This window comes from Cicer arietinum, chromosome 6 (assembly GCF_000331145.2).
Source record: "Cicer arietinum cultivar CDC Frontier isolate Library 1 chromosome 6, Cicar.CDCFrontier_v2.0, whole genome shotgun sequence".
Taxonomy (NCBI): domain Eukaryota; kingdom Viridiplantae; phylum Streptophyta; class Magnoliopsida; order Fabales; family Fabaceae; genus Cicer; species Cicer arietinum.
The window spans coordinates 23,488,571-23,509,635 of NC_021165.2; the positions used below are offsets into that span (position 1 = coordinate 23,488,571).

Below are 21,065 nucleotides of genomic sequence, written 5' to 3' on the forward strand. Positions count from 1 at the left end.
TTCAAGTAATTTTAAAGCACATACTCATAATAGACCACCTATCAAGATGTTCTTAGTCACCTCTATTATTTTTCGGAGTACCTTTATTATTACATGAGTTGATCTATTTAAAATGAAAAGTTGATAAAATAAGTGAATTAATAGTTAATATTATAATTAATTGTCATGCATGTGCACATACATTAAAATTTTCAATATTGATATTACTCGCTTTTATTTTTTAAAGTGAATAACTAATTGTCATACAAGTGTACATAATATTAATATCATCAATAATTGATATTACTAATTTTATTATCTAAAGTGAATAAATTATATTCATTATTACGATAATAATAATAATTAAAAAAACCATTATTACAATAATAATAATTTAAAAATTAAAAATTATATTTCATTAGAACATCATCAATAAAGCGCCCAGAATTAAATATTTATAACTTTATATCATTATATTTCAATATAATAAAAATAAAAAAATGGAGAAAGAGTGTTTTCTATAATCACCCCTTCTCCGTGTATCCACAATAAAAGTAGTTAGTTAACTTGATGTTTAATAAAGTATCCACCATTGTAGATAACCTAAATAACCTTCATAGATAGGAGGATAAAATAAATTATTGAATATTATTGGATCGACTCCGGAAAGTCAAACTTCCCACGTTTACGTGTTTAATTATTTAATTATTTAAAATTGTTTAATGGCAAATGCGTAAATTTGTTGAATTCCCCATCCCAATTGCAAGAACCCAAAATACAAATTCATATTATTGAGAGGCGCGTGGCAGCCGTTGGTTTAAGAAAAAACAGCCTTTCCTATACGAAAGGCAACTATCCTTCCTCTCTCTCTTTCTTTTTCTCACAATCAAATCATTAACCATCGCGCTCTCTCTTTCTCTCTCTAAAACGCACACTCTCTCTCTCTCTCTCTCTCTCTCTCTATCCCTTTCCGATTCCACTCCATCCACACGAGTCAGTGTTCCATCAAACCCTAATTCCTCTATTTTTGTTACTATTCATTCATTTCATCGCGCTTATTCGTTCTCCCTCCTTCTATTTGTGATTCGTCATTTCTGATCCATCTTTATTATACTTGTGATTTTTTATTTTTAATTCTTCTATTATTTTCACTTTCGATTATTCTGTATTCTGCTTTGATGATCCTCATTGTTTTAGAATAGTAGATCACATTTATTTCAATTTTAACTAGTAATTTTCGTACTTTTCATTCTAACTCATCTTGATTCATTCGATTTCGACGCATCTGTTTTTTTGTTTGGGATTGCATTGCAAGCATTTTATTTTATTTTATTTAGATTATATCATGTTTTATGTAGATTTGAATCGCGTGCAAACAAATATGATCAGATTTGACTTTTTTTCTTTCTAGAATGAGTTATAGTGTGTTTGGAAATTCGTTCGATAGACTATAATGGATTGAATGAACTCAAACACACATTTGTGTAATTGCTAATGGATTACCAAACACACTCTTATTCGAAATGGAAAATGCTTATTGTTACCGGAGAAGTTTTAAAAAAAAATTCAAGAATTTTATGTGGCAATGTGTAACAGCTATAGAGGTAAGTAGGAATCTGATTGGTCAAATATTTTATTTTTATGCATTCTTCACTTTCATGTATAAATCCTTCATAACAAATAGCAATGCTCATTCGAAATTGAAATGGTGTTCCCTTCACAGATTTGATGTGGTTGATGATGCATAGTGTTTTTGTTATTCAGTGTTGGTTTTTATTTTTGTGTTGTGTGATTGCAGTTTGAAATGGGGATATACCTGAGTACCCCAAAAACAGAGAAGGCATCTGAAGATGGTGAGAATGACATGCTTCGTTTTGGATTGTCTTCCATGCAGGGTTGGCGCGCTTCTATGGAAGATGCTGTAACTATTCTTTTCTTTTGGTTCATATGGTGGTATTTACTTGATTTGTATGTTGCTTTTTCAACATGTGTTTTGTGTTACTTGATGCGGTAATGGTATGTTGTGTCATGCTGTTAATCACGGTTATTTGGCTGCACACATGGGAAGTTAAGGGAAGTTATTTTAGAAAAGTAAAGTGGGTTTATTAGTGGTACTGTTTGACAATGACTTGTGAGGAAACCCCATAATTAGATTGACATATACTATTGACATAATAGTGACAGATTTTGTTTTTTGCTCAATTGACTTAGAATATTGTAAATTGAGCTGCATCTTTATCTTCTGTTTAAAGAAACTTATAGATTACTGCTTTCATCATTAATAATAATTGATATACTACAATGAGGAGAGCAAAGGTATCACTTATGTTCGCATTAATAAAAACTTATTTCAGTCATCTATTGTAGTGAATGCACAAATATAAATAGAAACTTTTCAATTTGTTAGAGGGCCAATTGACCTCTTCTAGTGATGAGTTTCCTTCTTTTTGGAAATGATGATAGCATGTATATGATGCAGATGCGCTTCATGTTTGGTCTACCTTGATTCTCTTGTACTTTGGTAGCCCATTATTATATCAAAATCTATTTGATACAAGTTTAATTCTTCTATATGACTTGCCAGCATGCAGCTCATCCATATTTGGACGAATCTACATCTTACTTTGGTGTTTATGATGGCCATGGAGGTTGGTATCTTGTCTCTATGTTTAATAATATTGTTTTTCGTATCTATGCTAATTTTCATAAACAGCAAGGAAACGAGTTTTCTTTTTTTTTGCTATCAAATATTAATTTATTATTTTGGACTGGAGTCTCATCATTGGAGTTGTACCTGTAAACTGTTTAGAAGGAAATTTATTTCATTGCTCAGAAAGCTGGGGGGTTTTAAATGTTTGATATTGTCTGAAGCTTGCAGCTTTCAATTTTTAAGTTTTCTTAGAAACCCTTTCTTAGAATGGGAGCAGAAGCATAATACGAATTACAATTATTTCAAACTTGTCATGGACTTAAAATACTACTAAAGATTTAGTCTTTTCTTTTCTTTTTTAACCATAATTTCCTTTAATAATAATATTGGTTGCATGAATTCCCGAAGAGTCCAATATATTTTCATCATTGACAAACAAAACTCCTGTAGGTTTTTAATATTTTGGTACATTATGAACTAGTTTGGATCAACCACTCAACAAGCACTTATATGAGAAGAACATAAAATGAATCAAGAAGCTTAATGGGATCAAACTCCTCTAATGAATCGAAAACAACTTTTACACCTTTAAGTCTACTTTTGTAAAAGGTCTCCCGTTTACTTCTTAATAAGCACCTTTTAAACTTTTAAGAGATTGTCTATACGTTAGGAATCAAATACTTATCTCAATTAAAATTCTCTTATGTTATAAGGCTATAACCTAATATCTAAACTGGGCCTGTATTTTGTTAGATTCATTTGGAGTCAGATTTGAGTTGGATAGAAATGCCTTTCCGATCTACTTCACTTCTAGAATGCTTTTTTATACCATATATAAATATATTTTCATAGCAATGTGTGTACTTTTTTCTGCTGGCCATGTTAAAGGAAAATGAGGAAAATATTTTCCTTTTTTATCTTCTTTGTGTACTTTGGCTGTCTTTAACATTTATACTATTAGCCCATTCAAAGACTATTGATTATAGTTCGCTTGAGGACTTTGAAATGTCTTTAAATTTTATATCATTTCAAAGTAAAGTATAGGGATGGGCTAACATAAATAACATATTTAAGATCTAGCTCTATAATCCTCAATATGGCTTCACGATTTGCAGGTAAAGCTGTTTCAAAATTCTGTGCCAAGTATCTACACCAGCAAGTGCTTAAGCATGAAGCTTATGTAGCTGGAGATATAGCCACGTCTTTACAGAAATCTTTCCTCAGGTAATTGTGTGTTGTTCTTTTGAATTTTCACTGGATGCTAATAAAAGCTAGGGGTTGAGATAATAGGGTAGGTCTACATCTGTAGAAACTAGTCAACAAGCCCCGCCTCCAGCCTGTGGTACGACATGTCAAACTATTGCACTAAATGATTTACCTTAACTATTTAGCACCATTCTCTCTTCAAGATACAAGTAACTGGGAAACTAAGAAGTTGTAGGCAGTAACAAATAGTTTCAAAACACTTCCTTCTCCTCTCTTTTTTCTCCATTTCCTTGAATTTTTTAGAACGTTTCCTTTTATGTCATCATTTTCGGGTATCCTATTTATACTCAAATACTCCCTCTGTCCCATAATATATATGACCTAGTTGCAAAAAATTGTTGTCCCAAAATAATTGACCCTTTTATTTTTCAAAGTTATATTAGTTACACTTTTCTAATTATACCCTCAAATTAATATTACATGCATCACTCCCAATGCAATATCTTTCACTTTTAATTTATAATAATGTTAAATACAGCAATACTTGATATGGGTAATTCACTTTTAATTTATGATAATGTTAAATACAGCAATACTTGATATGGGTAATTTAGTAAATATACTATTACTATTCTCTCAATTTCATGTATACATTTTTCTTTATCTGCGTGAAATGGTCAAACAAGTCATACATTATGGGATGCAGAGAGTACTACATATTGAAATGATAATTAAACAAATCATTAATTAAGGGGGTAAGTTGACGTGTATTGATGCATGTGAGGAGTTTTAGACTTGTTAAAAATTAGAAGTGCTACCACCTGAACTGAGTCTTTTATGGAATAATGTTTTTTGCTTATATTTTTTTCGCTTCATGGTTAACATCATTTGCACATTTGGAGCTTTAAAGATCTGAATAATAATGGAGATGAAGATATGGAGTTTAAACACTGTCCAAATTATGACCTTTTATGTATATATTTTCCTTCATATTGAGGCAGAATGGATGAGATGATGCGTGGACAAAGAGGGTGGAGAGAATTAGCAATCTTGGGAGATAAAATGGAAAAGTTGTCTGGTATGCTAGAGGGGTTTATATGGTCTCCCAAGAGCAGTGAAGCCAATGACCGTGTCGATGCGTGGGCTTTTGAGGAGGTAACAACTAAGTAACACAATTTGTTCTTGCACCAAAACTGCTTCTTTTTCTAAACTATTCTATTTTTCTACTTGCTTGTTAGAAGATTTCAATGCATGGAATTTAAGCTTATAGTCACCATACTGGTTATCTGTTGGTGTTCATTAGTTATATGCACGACTTCCTTTGCTAGAATTGCTTACAAACTAAACAATATTTTTCAGTCGTTACTATCTAAAACCTTGTATTGTTACTTTGCTTATGTATGTTGGAATTTCAACCATGGTTGTTAAAACTTGAGATTCAGTGTAAAGTTGCAAGAGTTTATCTAATAAAAGACAATATTAAAAAAATGTGTTTTAGAGATGCTTACTTTCCACGTCCAATATCAGACCTATTTCCAGGAGCATTCTTCCTTGTGATTTAGAAATGGCAATCATGTTGTACCCAGGACCACGACCCACCAGTTCCACAGAACCTATATTGCGGACAAATGAGAATGTTGCAAGTACAGAATTGGTGGACAAAGGTGTGTAGGAACAAAATGGTTGATGATGAAATAAACACCCAAAGTCTGACTGAGTTTCTACTAGTATACTCAAGGCTACCTGAATTTATGCAGGAATGACTTTTCAAGCAAATTAACTCAATTTCCTTACTTAGAATTGTAAATTCATATTATTCTATGAAGTTAACTTTTAACTCAATTTCGTTACCTAGAATTGTAAACTCATTATTCTACCAAGTTAACCCATAAGTTTTACCACCATGGTTGTCCTCTTGTGGCATGCTGAGTTATTGATTACAGATTCCTCCCTGTCATTGTAAATGATAATATTCATACTGTGCTGTGTAATATGTCATTTCTTTTGGTGTTTATAATGGCACTGGCCAGTTTTATATTTCATTGAACTTGACATTGTTTTGTGTCATATATCGAATAAAAACAATAATGTGCATGCTTTAAATGATTAATTTTATGATTCTATCTGTTTCTTCCTGTCAAATTACGATTCTTGATTTCTGTTAATGTAAATAAACTCCTGAGTATTCAATACTTATACTCAATCAGGTTTTTTGTTTTATTTAGCTGTCCAAATTGCAAGGTTAAGATCTCATCAGCCTTGTTTCATGTTTTCTGAATTGTCTACATCATACATGGTGCTTGTTTATTATGGTAGACTCATGCATGAATAAATGTAAACCTTAAAAGTCAAGTTGAAAGATGTTATGGTTTATGTGTCTATTCGACAGAGTCCTTTGTGATTGAGTGATTACAAGTGCAAATTTTAAGGTTTGATATGGGGCATAATTCCTTTGAATCCCCGTACTGTAGCTACTGTAGAAGGTTTTATTTGTGAATTGAGAAAGTGTTATACTGTCAATTAGGGACCCCATTCTGATTTCAGTGGGCCAAACTGTGGAAGCACAGCGTGTGTGTCTGTCATCAGAGGAAACAGACTTGTTGTTGCAAATGCTGGTGACTCAAGATGTGTGTTATCAAGGAAAGGCCAGGTACTTCCACTTTCCACGCCCTCTTTCATTTTTTAGATATTCTCTAATTTTAGTAGGCATCAAATATAGACCTATATACGATAGGCATGGTATAGCTAGCAATGAGTGTGCAGGTACATACATGTTAAAGGGTGTTATTTCATAGTACAGTTTTTGAGTTCTGATATGTATAATTCAGTATAGCTAAACTTGTATATATAATTTGGTATAGATAAACATGCACATGCGTAACGCCATATACGCTTGGTAGTATTTATATTGCAAAATAATTTTAGAAACTAGATGCGTCCCTCCAAAGTCTAGGCTTCCCCTGTCCGTCATCAGATTCAATATTTCTGACTTGTTTACTCCTAAATCATGAATGTCTTAATTTTGTTTCTATTCTATTTGCAGGCACACAATTTGTCTAAAGATCACAAGCCTGACCTTGAAGTTGAGAAAGACAGGATTAAGAAAGCTGGTGGTTTCATCCAAGTTGGACGGGTCAATGGAAGTTTGAACTTGGCCAGAGCAATTGGTAATATTTTGTGGTTTATCATTCTTAAAGCAAAGGAAAGCATCTGAGTTTTGTGTTTTCCGGAAATATAGTTGATGTCTTGAGATTTAGCATTTCCTTCTCCAGTCTTGAGTGTTTGTGATATAGTTTTCTTTCTATCACAGGAGATATGGAATTCAAGCAGAACAAGTATTTGCCTGCTGAAAAGCAGATTGTGACTGCTGATCCGGACGTAACTTCGGTAAGTATTATGCACTACAAAGAAGTTAAGACTTGTGGATATTTTTTATTCTGTTTTATTTATGTTAACCTGATAAAATTGGAAAAATGATAACAATTTCTTAAACTATTTGGACACCATTTGAGGCGTTTATTCCCCTTGATAGTGTTTTCTTCACTCTAATTTGAATTTATTTACTTATTTATGTGATAGGTTGAGCTTTGCGATGATGATGAGTTTCTTGTGATAGCTTGTGATGGGATATGGTAGGTTACACTCTGAAAACTCCATTGCTATTACCAGATCCATATAGATGGCAAATATTTCTTTTTTGTTCTGAATTCTCACTAAAAATTTACTACTATCTAATCTCTTATGTGTCTAGGGATTGTATGTCCAGCCAACAGCTTGTGGACTTTATACATGGCCAGTTAAAGACAGTAAGTTTTCTATTGTTACCTTGGTATACTCTTCAGATAGAAATAACCTGAATATATCGTTCCCATGGCTGCAATTGCAAAAACTGGTTGTCACATTTACACAAAATCATGACTGTGCAGGAGAATAAACTTTCTGCAGTTTGCGAGAAAGTGTTTGACCGGTGCTTGGCACCAACAGCTGGTGGTGAGGGATGTGATAACATGACCATGATTTTGATTCAGTTCAAAAAACTTCCAACTTCAGATGCTTCGGTCAAAGACCAGCCTCAGCCATCTGCTCAACCGACCCCCACTCCTCCAATTCCAGATACTTCTGCTCAACCGTCTGAAGCTGGCAGAAGTTAGAGAAAGTTGAATTGAAGTAAGAAAATTTCATACTTGAGCAGATGGCTGTCAATTTCTGATTGCACGTTGAAGCATTGGCGAGGGAAGGTTCACGGGTACTACTTCATATCCAGATTACAGATTTCAGGGTGTTAATTTTCAGTAGAGGATTGTAAATTTGGCTTTGTACATAAACGTGGATGATTAGAATATTAACAGGGGGGAAAAGCGTTCAGCAAGCATACACACAGTTACATGGATGGTTAAATTTATCTTTTTTCATACCAATGTAAACATGATTGTTGACCAGAAAAATATTAAGAACGTGTCTGAATACTGGAGTCACTCGTTTATCCACGATTTGTAGAAGCTTTTTTAAGAATTCAGTTTTATATGGAAATCACAGGTGATTTCTTTTTCTTTTGTTTCTGCACACCAAAAAAAACCCTACCACTACCAGTTTGTTGATTCACACGTGTTGAGTGATTCACACGTGCTGAGTATTTATTTTCTCTCATGAAGATTATGCTTGCTCTTTAGTTTACTGCTTGATTCTATTGAAGTTGACAACAATAAACTTGATAGAATCTGAAATATGATGACGGTCTTAAACTAATATTTTAGGTTTAAATATAATTTTAATAATTTATCATATTTTGGTCATTTTTTGGTTATTTATATTTTTATAGTGTTTATTTTAGTCTTTTTCATCACAACTTTTTTAGACAAGTGTATAATAATTGTCATGAATTATGGAGATCAAATTTTAGATCAATTGTAAAGTTGTGTGCAATCTTAATAAGAATGAAGTAAAAATACAATAAACTTTAATAAATGTCATTCATTTTAAAAAATTTACATATGTTTTAAAATTTGTAAGAAATTTTTTTAAGTGCAAATTTATTATTGGGTTAAATAGATGTTTTTATGAAAAAGAATATTATGTTGGATTATATTTGACAATTGTTAAAAGGAGTTCTAATGAACAAATGTTATAACTTTTGTTATGATTATGACAAACTAAAATAAACACCTATAATGATAAATGACCAAAATGAATCAAAATAAATATAAAGAACCAAAATAAGTATAAGATAAAAGATAAATAATTAACATTTTATTTAAACCAATATTTTTTTTACGTAAAATTACATTTTGTGAGTATGCATTGATTATCTTTTTCCTCACCATTGTTCATAGGCAACTTCCATGGTCTTGTAAATTTGTGTTAAGTTGTTCTCTGTGTAAACATATTCAACTATGCTTTCACTTGAATTTACAACTTTTTTGCTTTGATTTTAATAACCGTTGGACCGTATTGGGATTCAAGAAAAATAACCACAATGTGGATGTAAACCACACACTTTAGTGTGTTTAGAAAATACTGAAATTACAATGATAAAAAGTCATACATTAAAACTTTGAAATATTGTGGTGGGAGAGTTACGGTAATATGACCGGCGTAAATAATTTAATTGATGAATTAAAAAACGTTAAATGAGTTATAAAAAATAGATATTGAATCTGAAAAAATTCATCTTAACAATTAATTTACTAACATTTGTTAATAAAAAAAAAATCAACAACTAATATGCCTAACTGTTTGCTAACGGACCTTGATGAATGAGAGAGTAACTTTACTCATTTTCACATTTCTAAAAAATTAAACATCTTAAAAATACACAACTGAACAATACAAATAAAATAAAGGGACATTTTAGTACTCAAAAAATATGCAGAATAGATTAGTTCTTAACAAAAAAAATGATAATATTTTTTGTATTAACAAAAATAAATCGGGACAATTTTGTCTCTAAACCACAATATCTCATTGAATCATATAAAAACAAATGTCATGTACACTAAAATAATTAATGATGTTTAACCTCTCATTTAAAAACAAAAAATAAATAAAAAATAAAAAAGAAAAAAGAAAAAAGAAAACGACACACATGAACGTCAAAACGCACAAAATCATTTAAATAGAGAATCAACTACAAAGTTTTTTGAGGATATAAATGGTCACACTCACTCCAAAGTCCTCAATAACTTTTAAAAAAATACTTCTACCTTTGATTTTTTTTATAAGAGACATTTGAATTATCATTTAGTCAATAAAAGTTAATCTATTTGATCCATATTCTAAATTAAATACATTAATTTTTATTGACTAAATTATAATTCAAATGTCACTTATAAAAAGAATATAAGGGAGTAATTTATAAGAAAAATTACAAAAATAATTCTATTTAATTATAAAATAAACTAAACTTTCCAACCTAAATTTCAACTATGTGGATTGTAAAATTTATCTAGAGATATTAAAATCAAACCAAATGATCCTATGATCCCAAAAATTTAACAAAAACTAATTAAATTAGTTTGATATTTTTTTATGTATTTGAGTCCAAATTGAGTCAAACCAATAAAATCGTCTTTTATTGAGTATAGTTTTACATAATTTAAAATGGACAGCCTAATATTCAAACTAAATAATTATCTTTTATTTAAATTATGTCAATATTGGTATCTTAAAAAATGTGTTGTGTTTAAATATATTTTAATAATTATATACATTATTTATGTTCTTGTACTTAATAAACTTGTTTTAATGGTATAAAAATTTAGATGTAATTTGTATACATCAACATTATAAAGACATTTTATAGTGTCAATTAATCATAATCCTCAAATTATTAAAATAGTTACTTAAGTATGACTTTTATCATAATTAATTTTAAAGTCGCACTTATGGATGATTGTGAAGTGCTAACAGTGTCAAACTTTTTTGATCGACAATGCATAACAATTAAACTCTAAAAAGTCTTAGTATTTGAAAAAAAATAGATTTTAAAAAAATAATTTTTAATTATTAAAATGTCAGTACAAATCTGATCTACTATCTTTTTAAAAAGAACTATAAGTTTGACTGTTAATATATTTTGAAAATTTACAACTTAAAATATTTATATATAATATAATATTATATTTTTTTATTTATCTATTAAAGTTTTAAAAATTTATCCACTCTAATATTTCAATTCAAGCTCCGCATCTGCGGAGAATACCCTTGGTCAAATTGTCCTATAAAAATGATTGTAAAACTAAAATGTCACATTTTTTTATTTACAATACATGTGAATCATTATATTAGATGTCATAATTTAATCATGGTTCATAAACCAATTAAAAAGAATATTGACAAAAAAAACTAATATATTTTAATTTATTTTTGTTAAAAATTAAAAATAATATATTTTTTTGTCAGAAACTAATATGTCTCTGTTTTTTATGAGGAATCAAAATGTTCTATTACTCATAAAAATATTGTTTTGGGAATAAGTGATTTAAGGGATGGAAAAAGTTCATCTCATAATGGTAATGGCTTAAGTAAAAAAAATTGAAAAGAAAGGTGAGTTAAAGCCACACCCAACCAAACGACAAACTAGAGTACATTACAAAAATTTAATGAGAGTTTATTTTATCATCCCTTGTATTATAAGTATACATTAAATATAAATAAAATGTATACTTCTAAAATATAAATGGAATGGAAGAAAAAACTCATCGAAATTAAAAGTGATTTCAATACATATAATTTGTATTTTATACATTTGAATCAATCAATTCATACACTTATTAGAATTTGGTAGAACATCATATGTGAAGTGACCTATAAATGATACATGGAGGCTTGCTCGTGACTCAAACGAGGCAAAGTGGGAAAAGCATGCCAAGCCCATAAATTATGGGTCACGCTCCTTATCAATAGGGATTGTTTATCATAAAGCTACTTTTTACTCCTTTCCTTTTTGTTACAATTTTTTATTAAAAAAATGTTGCTAAGTTGATAAATGAACTTCAAAGATTTTTATTTTGTTATGGTGTAAAATTACTATTTAGTTGTTGTAAAAAAGTTAATTATTTAATTTATGAAGATTTTGAGTAGCAAATGATAATTTTTAAATCCTAAAATAAAACAAAGAAATTTAATCGTGACAATTTATTTCGATAAAAAAATTATCAAATATTTAAATTGTGTAAAAAAGTAAAAGTATAATTGTTAAACATTATATTTGTTAATTAAAATATATACTTTTATTTATATCCACAGTTTTATAGTGATAAATATAAGTTTGTGGTTTATATAAAACTATTTAATATATGAAAATTAATATATTATTATTAAAAATTATGTAAGAGTGTTGACAAACATCAACCGATAAGAACAGCAATAAAATAGTAGGCCCCATATGCAAGTGGGCCCTCTGATCAATTTTGTTTTTTTTATAAGCAAGTGGGTAAATATCAGTGTTGCATGAACAACACGTGTCAGAATATCAAGCCATCTCATCTGTTGTTATATCCTTATCCAATTTCAATTTTTATTTTTATTTGTCTTTATAAAACAAAATTGGAGTAATTATTCGAAAATTATAAATAAAATTTGATTTAAAAATTATTTTAGTTTAATTTTTAAATTTGTTTAAAAAATTTATTTTTAATTGAAAGTTATAATTATTTAATTTTAATTACTTAATTACCAATATATACCGTACATGTTTGTGCTGTTATTTAATAATAATTTATTTTTCTTTACTGATAAAAATATAAAATGAAAATGTCTTATACAGTTATTATATTGGTTATCATTAGTTTTGTGTAAAGTATTTTACATTATTAATATATGAAAATAATATTTATTTATAAAAAATTATATTATTAATCAATTATAACTAATAAATTTTAGTTTAACTATTTATAAAATTATGTATAAATTATTCACATAATTTTATAATTAATTGACTGTGGAAAACCGTTAATACAGATAAACATTAAAAACTCTTTATTGCAATTTTCATTTTTTTACACGTGTAAGATTACAACTTGAGAATTTCACTTGCTATCAAAACTTAACACGTAGAAGTTACCACAAAAAAACAATTATTTATACAGAGAATGGATCTATATATTTTTTTTAGTTTGATGAATAAAAGTAAACAATACGAAAAACCTCACCTAAGTGGAAATTTTCTATTTGATTTAGCTTTCGGAAAAAAAAAATGAAATCAATAAAAAATAGTTGGTTTAGTTTATTTTAATTTATATAATTTGTTCTTATTCAATTTTTAATTAAATTAAATTGACAGAGAACAAATTGATTTGATTTGGTTTAAAAATTTAATTTTAAACTATTATAAAAATTAACATTTTCGTATAAATATTATAGATTGTTATTCTATCAAATTAATAAATTACAATGAAAAAACAATATATAACAATTAATGAACATTTGATACAACATATTTTTCAAAATAATACTATTAATAGTGTGAAAAAATAAAATAAATAATATATAGAGGTTTGTTTCAATTTTATAGTCATCTATTTTGAATCATGTGAAACCTTGGTACACCAATCACTAGAAATTGTTTTTGATTGATTTGGTTTATAGTTGAACTACAGAAAAAAAAACTAAACAAATTTAGTTTATTTAGATTGAATCTTCAAATTTATCAGAACATTGGTTCGTTTCTTAATTACACTTATGTTATCAAGTCACATAACTTTGACATATGTTAGCTATTATAAAGGCTAGTTTTTTCAATTATGGATCAATCAAATGTTGAGACCAAATATACATTACTTGAGCTATACTTAAAGTTTGTTTTAAGTTTTTTTTTTGTTTACTATGTTACATATATGAAGTTTTTGTTGCCGCTTAGCAATGACTAATTTTTGTAGGAGAACATATGGGACATACAACGTAAGTTCTCTTTGTTGAATCGTTTTTTTTTTTCCATAACAAAAGTTAGAGATTAATATTCTCACACAATTGAGAGTCAAATTGTGAACATTTTAGTTTCAATTATATTAATATTTTATAGGCACGTCACATTTATTGAAAAAGATCTTCTGCAAAAGTATCATCTCCCTGTGTTTCTTGTCTAAAAATAATTTTCATGTGTATCATGTGTAATATATATGGGAATATAAAAGAGACAATAAATTAGGAGGGTGGGTTTTGATGTGGGAAATAATTTGAAAATTTCTTTTTTATTAAAAATTTTTTATGTGTTTTCTTCAATTTCAAAAGTCGAGAGAGCTGTCTTTTTTATTCAACAATTAATTAATTAATTAATCTTATATTGTTTTTGTATTAAAAACACTGTAATTAGGTATTTTTTTCACCTTCTCTTTGTCAAAGATGGTGGGATGAATTCTATTTGTCCATTATCTGAAACATGGATAATCTTTACTTATCCATATAGTTTTTTTTTTCTAAATGCAAATGAATATTTATTATACAATTATTAAAAAAAAAACAAATTAATATGATTACATAAGTTAAAAAAATGCACATGAATGAATATGTATTCTATTTGTTTGTAAGAGGATTTTTTAACCTCTTCCTATTAGTAACAATTTTGTTGGATAGATGGATATTAGAGAAGTCATTTTTAAAATAGATATTTTGGTGGTTGTTATCATGTTGAATGTTGGATATTCATCTAACTCTTTTATTCAACCTCTTTTCTACGTGTTAAATTTTTTGTGAAACAAATAAATATGTTAATTTAATGATTGATCAAGGTCATTTGCTTTTAATTGTTCGATTGAATATCATTAGTGCCTATTTTTTTCTCCTTTAAAAGTAAATTTAGAGGATTATGCTTGAGGCTCTAGTTTATCTTGTTTGATTTTGTAGTGTAATTTCCTCTTTCATATAAAATAAAAATGAGTAAAGAAAATTACTTATCCATTGTATCTGGTTTTTCTACATTGTTAATTAGTATAGTTTAGAAAATATATGTAATTACTCATATAGTGTATAGTTACAAAAGTAATTACTAAGATTGGGGTAAGTCGCACGCGGTGTTATCAACTTTTATGGTAAATTGTACTTTTTCTGCTTTAAAATAATGGATTTATTTAAATAAATTCTTCTTTTCAATTATATACTTTAATTAATATTATTTTTTTATTTTTAATATAATATTTTTTATTATGTATTTATGATCTTGATAATGCGCTAATATTTAATAAAGATAATTTGATAAAAATAATAATCTCACTCTTTTATTTATTCATTTTTTTTAATATGTGTGAAATGATTTAATTATTTTGAGACGGAGGAAGTGTATAGTATTTTTAATAAAATAAATAAATAAATTGTATGTTGTAAATACAGATTAAACTGAAGTCGTATATATAATAAAGATTAAGTTTTTCTATAGAAAACAACTACAATATTAATTGTTGATAAACAAATCATTAATTAATATTATACACACATGCATCACCAATTATAATAATTATGATAGTTGTAATATTAATTTTTGATTTGTTTTCTTTGCTTAACTTATTATTTTAGAGTAGCCCAACCTAAAAGTAATCTTCTTGGTGATGAAAGTCACGTCTAAAATGAGTCTTCAATGAAATTGAAGTAAGTCTCGTATCAAGAAGACAACTTTTATCTTATATTAAAAAATAATTTTATAATATAAAAACTTTCAAATATTTTTTAGTCGCTTTAAAATTTTGATCTTATAAATTTAGTTCAACTAAAATAAAAAATATATAATTTTTGATAAAAATTATTTTGCAAATATTTTTAGTCCATTTTAAAATGAAGTATACTTAATTATTCTTTAATTTTTAAATTTTTGAATAATTTTTTATAAAAATATTTACAATATTATAAAAAATTTATCTACAAAAATTTTAAATTTTGAATTTAAGTAAATTCAATATGATTTTTTTAAGCGTAAAAAACTTAAAATAAAAGCAACGACGTAGAGATATGAAAATTGAGTTTTTAGCCTATATTTTGTGAAATAATTTTTTTTTTGACAAATTTGAAGGAACTTTTTAAAAATATTATAAAAATAATTGAAAAAAATCATTCAAAACCAAATATTAACTAAACAACATCGACTAAATTTATAGGCTAAAAATCATATTATTTTTTACGGGGTCTATTAATTTAAAAAGTAGTGCTTTCACAAGGACTAAAAATTTATTTTATAAAAAATAAAAACATATTTATATCTATAAAAACTTTAGCGCTCTAGTTTTTACAATTAAATATGTTTTCTATTCCTATAAATCTCGATCTTTTAAGTCTAGTCCTTAAAAAATAATACAACTTTTTATTCCTTTAAAAATTACCTTGCACACAAATTTTGTCCATGTTGTTAAGTTAATGTATATTTTTGAATGATTTTTTTCAGTCATATTTATAATATTTTAAAAAGTTAATTCACAAGATATAAGTTTAAAATTCGATTTTAGATCGTCGTTGCTTTTATCTTAAAGCTTTTTGTGTTTAAAAAATCTATATTTAATAAATTTTTAATTAAAATTTTCTAAATTTTTTGTAAAAGATTTTTTTATAATATTCTAATTGCAGAAACCCATTAAAAAATTTAAAAGTTGAAAAAGACTTAAATTATATTTTTATTTTATCTAAACTAAAATTGAAAAGGTCAAAATTTTATATAACTAAAAATATATTTAACCAAAATTTTTATATTATAATTTTTTTTTAATTATAAAAATGAAGTCGTTTTATTGATATGAGACTTACTTCAATTTTATTGAAGTCTCACTTTAGGTGTGTGACTTTCATACATCTAATTGAAGTCTACTTCGATTAATATTCATTTGAAATTGAGCATGCTATATCTTCAATTGAACTCGTATTTCCACCATAGCACTTATTTCATTTTTCTGAAATCTTTTATATGAAAATGAAGTCACGTGAATTTATTTCCTCTTACGTGTACAATTCATCTTAAAGGATAAACTAAGTAACGTTAATTATTAATAATTAAATAAATGATTATAATTTTGTATATATAAATTGACTAATTATATATAATTATAATATCAATTATTAATTTATTTATTTTACCAATTTTTTTACTATAAAAGAGTCAAATTTGAAATTCTATATTAGAAAAATATCAAAAATATATTTTTTAATATACATTTTTCAGCACATTCATTGTTATTAATTGAAATTTTAATAAGAACCACCAAATTAACGTGGTTCTCATATGATTTAATAGATTTTATGTAAATTTAAACAAATAAAAATAAATGTGTTATAAAATGTGTAGACATTTTATATTTTGTTGTTTTATATTATTAACTACAATATTATGAGTTTATTTACAGTTTTAATTTTATAATTTTAAATTGTAATATTTTCTATTATTGTAATTTTTATTAAATGAATACTATTTTTAGTAAAAATAAAAATTTTATTTATGATTTATCTAGTCCTCACGATTGTATGGTTGGTCTTAATTATGCATAGTATATTTTTCCATTCTTCCTCACCAACCAAACTTTAGCTATCTTCTGCCGTCGCACTATAAACTCTTAATAAATTATTATCTTTCAATTCTTAATTGTTTACTCACAAAGTGACATTGACTCCTCCACCCACCTGTCAATGCAAAAATCATGTTAAATAAAATATTATTTTCTTATCCTCCAATTTTTAAGAGAAAGTGGCCCTACAAAAAAACAAAGTGGATTTGTTAATAAAATCTGAACAATGATTAATTATTTGAATTCAACTATTTCACTGTGTTAAAATAAAATTCTATAAAATATGAAAAAATTGTTCACGAAAAATTATGACTACTAAAATTTCAAATTAAAAAAGTTAATTATACATTAAAATAATAAATTGATATAGTCAAATTAACTAAAAAAATAACATGTACAAAGTTCGTTTAATGATTGAAATAGAAGAATAATTTATTAAAAAATAGAGAATTTGATTTCATTTTTGATAAAATAATAATAATAATAATAATATTAACTATTAATATTAGTTATTAGATAAAAAAGCTTTTTATATTTATTTATGATTTAATGTTTTCTAAAAGTTTAATATGAGTATTTTAATCTAATTATATTATAATTAATAATTTATTAATTTATGTATGCTTCGAATTTATACATGAATTGAATAGGAATATTATACTAGGATGGACGGTGATGTCAAGGTCATCATGTTGCACCTCTTCTGCGATATTTTTAAAAAAAGAAAGAAGAAAATGAATAGAATAAAATACAATAGTAATTCCGGCACCAATTAAAGAAATAGTTCAAAAATTAGTATTAGATATTGTCAAGCAATATATAATACATTTTGAATAATAAAAAATAAAATATAAAAAAACAGATTTGTAAACAAAAAATTCAAAGAGAAAAGAAAACTATTTAAGAAAAAATAATGCTTATTTAATATATTTTCTATGTCTTAAAAAGAAATTTTTGTCTTAACTCTTTGATTCCTAAAAAAAAAACCTAATAATTTAGAATGGTTTCAAAAATAAATAAAATTTAATCAATAATTATTTAATTTAAAAATTGAACTTAAATACCCACTTTTAATTAAAATTTATTACTCATTTGAGTAATAAATAAAAAAAGAAGCAAATGCATGTCTAATATGATGCTATCATACTTACATAATTTAAAAACATATAAGATTTAATATGATAAGATGTATATAATTACAACAATAATATTAAATGTCCTTAACTTTAATTTTGTCAGGATGTGTCAATTTAATTTTTCACGTCATAAAATATTAGATAAAATATTAAAAAGTTTAATCATTACTTATCGTTAATGTACACAAATTTACATCATAAATACATTAAAATTATTTACAGAGATGATGACAATATAAAACCTCTTTCACAAAAAATATATAAAAATTAAATTCAATGTTAAATTAGTCATCTATTTAACAAATTATTTTTTATCTATTTGACCTAATTTGTTAATCATAAGGATCTAATGATAATTTGATAGAGCAAGAATAACTCAAGTGGAAGATAGGATATCCCAATTGTTATTCCCCTAAAAATAAATCATACACCAAATCAATCCAAAATAACAGTCTCATCTTAATTCAGACAAAGTAAAAGCTAAAAATAGTTAAATAATTAAAGATAAAACCCAACAACGTTTTATTTCCACGTCATGCGTGCATCAATCAATGGATAAGAACCAATTTCACACCATCAATAATTATTCAATTCTATAAATATCACAAATCTCTTTCTCCCATTTCCACTATTCTTCGCCATTTCCTTTGATTTGATCCTTTCTATTTTATTCTTCAACTATTTTTTCAAAATTTCAAGGGAAAAAAAAAACTATTTTCATTTATTATAGATTTTGGATAGATTCCCCGTCAAAATCAACTTGCCGTGCCCATTGATCCAATCTGAAACAACATCTTCCTGAATTATTAAAACAACCTTAAAGTTTGGTTCTTTGTAACTAAACCTTATCTGGGTCATTGTGAATTTGTGTTAAATATTTCAAAGTTTGGATTTTTACAACCAAAGCTTTTCTGGGTCATTGTGAATTTATCTTAAACATTTCAAAGCTTGGTTCTTTATAACCAAAGGTTGTCTGGGTCATTGTGAATTTTGTGTTTTTAGACATATTTTGGGTTTTGTGAGATTTTGTGATTTTTAACAATGGCTTCTGCTACTTCTGGTGTTGTTGGTGGTAATGGATCTTCTGTTTCTTGGATGCAATTCAAAAAAAGGGAAAAGAAACAAAATCAGATGAATAACAAGAGTAGGGTTTGTTGTTCTTCTTCTTCTATGATGGATCCTTATAAGACATTGAGAATTCAACCAGGTGCTTGTGAATCTGATGTTAAGAAAGCTTTTAGACAGCTTGCTTTGAAGGTTTGATTCTCAATCTTGTGTTTTTGTTCCAAAGTTGAGGGTTTTTTGAATATTTTTCATTAGATTGATGTATTTAGATTTTTAATTTTGATTGGATAAAAATGATGGGTTGTGATTGGGTTTGTTTTAGGGTTTTTATTTAATTTTTGTTGTGAAAAATATTTAATATTTGGGTTTGATTTTGTGTTTCAGTATCATCCAGATGTTTGTAGAGGGAACGATTGTGGAGTTCAGTTTCACCAAATCAATGAGGCTTATGATGTGAGTTATTTTTATCCTACATCACTTTACCTATAATTTCTATAAATTTTTATTGCAATTTTCATTGCATAGTGAATTTAATTGTTTGGTTTACTTGTTTGTTCTGTAATTGTCATTTTTTAATCAGGATTTTATAAAAAGTTTGCCATCTTAGATTTGAATTTAGATTCCAAACACAGTAAAGGTGTAATATGAGCAAACGGATCTTAAATCAATGCCTGAGATCAATTAATGTATGTAACTGTGTTTCAAAGTCTTGATCTTTATATTTGGGGTGTAACATCATAGTTTCTTAGGCTACATTTGACTGCAATTGTCTGCAATAGACCATGACCTGATTGTTACTATGATTTAAAACTTGATGACAACTATTGAAGACAATGTTGTTAAATCGCAGCATAGTAGAATTTGAATAAATTACTAGTGTTTTGAAATACGTTGTTTAGCGCAAAATATTGCTATAACAGATTATTGTGCAGTAGAATTTAAACAACTTGTTATTTTTTGATTTTCTGCAATTGGCAACTGAATGAAGTCTTACATTAGTGTTTGAATGAAATGATCATCTCCCAAATAGCATAGTTCACAAAAACAATTTGTTTTCTTAATCCTTATGAGGACATAGTCTTAAGCATTATTTTGACTCACCTTACATGATCATTACCTAATTGCAATTTCATTGTTGCTTATATTTGTCTTTACAGGTTGTGATGGCAAATTTGAGAGAAGAGTCAAATGTGACAGAAACCTATGAAGCACATGATGAAGACGATGAGTCATTTAGAGGAATGAATGATCCAGATTGGGAATATTGGGAAGAATGGATGGGTTGGGAAGGAGCAGGAATCCGTGATTACTCTTCACATATTAATCCTTACATTTAAAAAAATATTATGTTAATGTTAATCTTTGGATTATAAAATGTGGATTAATTAAAATGGGTCTAGAGCTACTTGTCCCCCACTCAAAAGTGGTTGGTGCTCCTTGTACATAGTCCAAATGAAATGTCAAATCTCCTATGCATAATTGAAGTTGAGGAGAATTGGCTTGTTATTATTGTTAAATACAAAAATAAAAGTTGATTGCACAAACAGTTTATCTTTA

At 26.9% G+C, this 21,065-nt stretch overlaps 2 protein-coding genes across 6 annotated transcripts; both read left to right on the top strand.

Moving 5' to 3' along the window:
- The first annotated feature begins 809 nt into the window (after positions 1–809).
- LOC101502686 (probable protein phosphatase 2C 60) lies at positions 810–8,388 on the top strand. 5 transcript variants are annotated; one of them, XM_012717656.3, is made up of 13 exons: positions 811–972; positions 1,391–1,583; positions 1,778–1,900; positions 2,564–2,627; positions 3,745–3,853; positions 4,837–4,990; positions 5,422–5,499; positions 6,360–6,485; positions 6,879–7,002; positions 7,146–7,222; positions 7,415–7,467; positions 7,587–7,641; positions 7,762–8,388. In XM_012717656.3, exons 2-13 carry the CDS (start codon positions 1,503–1,505, stop codon positions 7,984–7,986), a joined length of 1,269 nt encoding a protein of 422 aa, XP_012573110.1. In that variant the 5' UTR covers positions 811–972; positions 1,391–1,502; the 3' UTR covers positions 7,987–8,388. The 5 variants fall into 5 exon arrangements, with proteins under 5 accessions (XP_012573111.1, XP_073226206.1, XP_012573110.1 ...); XM_012717657.3 differs by lacking the exon at positions 1,391–1,583 and having other exon boundaries at positions 810–972; XM_073370104.1 differs by lacking the exon at positions 811–972 and having other exon boundaries at positions 1,102–1,583.
- A 10,679-nt stretch (positions 8,389–19,067) lies between these two features.
- On the top strand, positions 19,068–21,065 carry LOC101503238 (chaperone protein dnaJ 8, chloroplastic). Its single transcript, XM_004506993.4, has 3 exons — positions 19,068–19,700; positions 19,893–19,961; positions 20,666–21,065. The coding sequence occupies exons 1-3, from the start codon at positions 19,485–19,487 to the stop codon at positions 20,843–20,845; spliced, it is 465 nt and encodes a 154-aa protein (XP_004507050.1). The 5' UTR covers positions 19,068–19,484; the 3' UTR covers positions 20,846–21,065.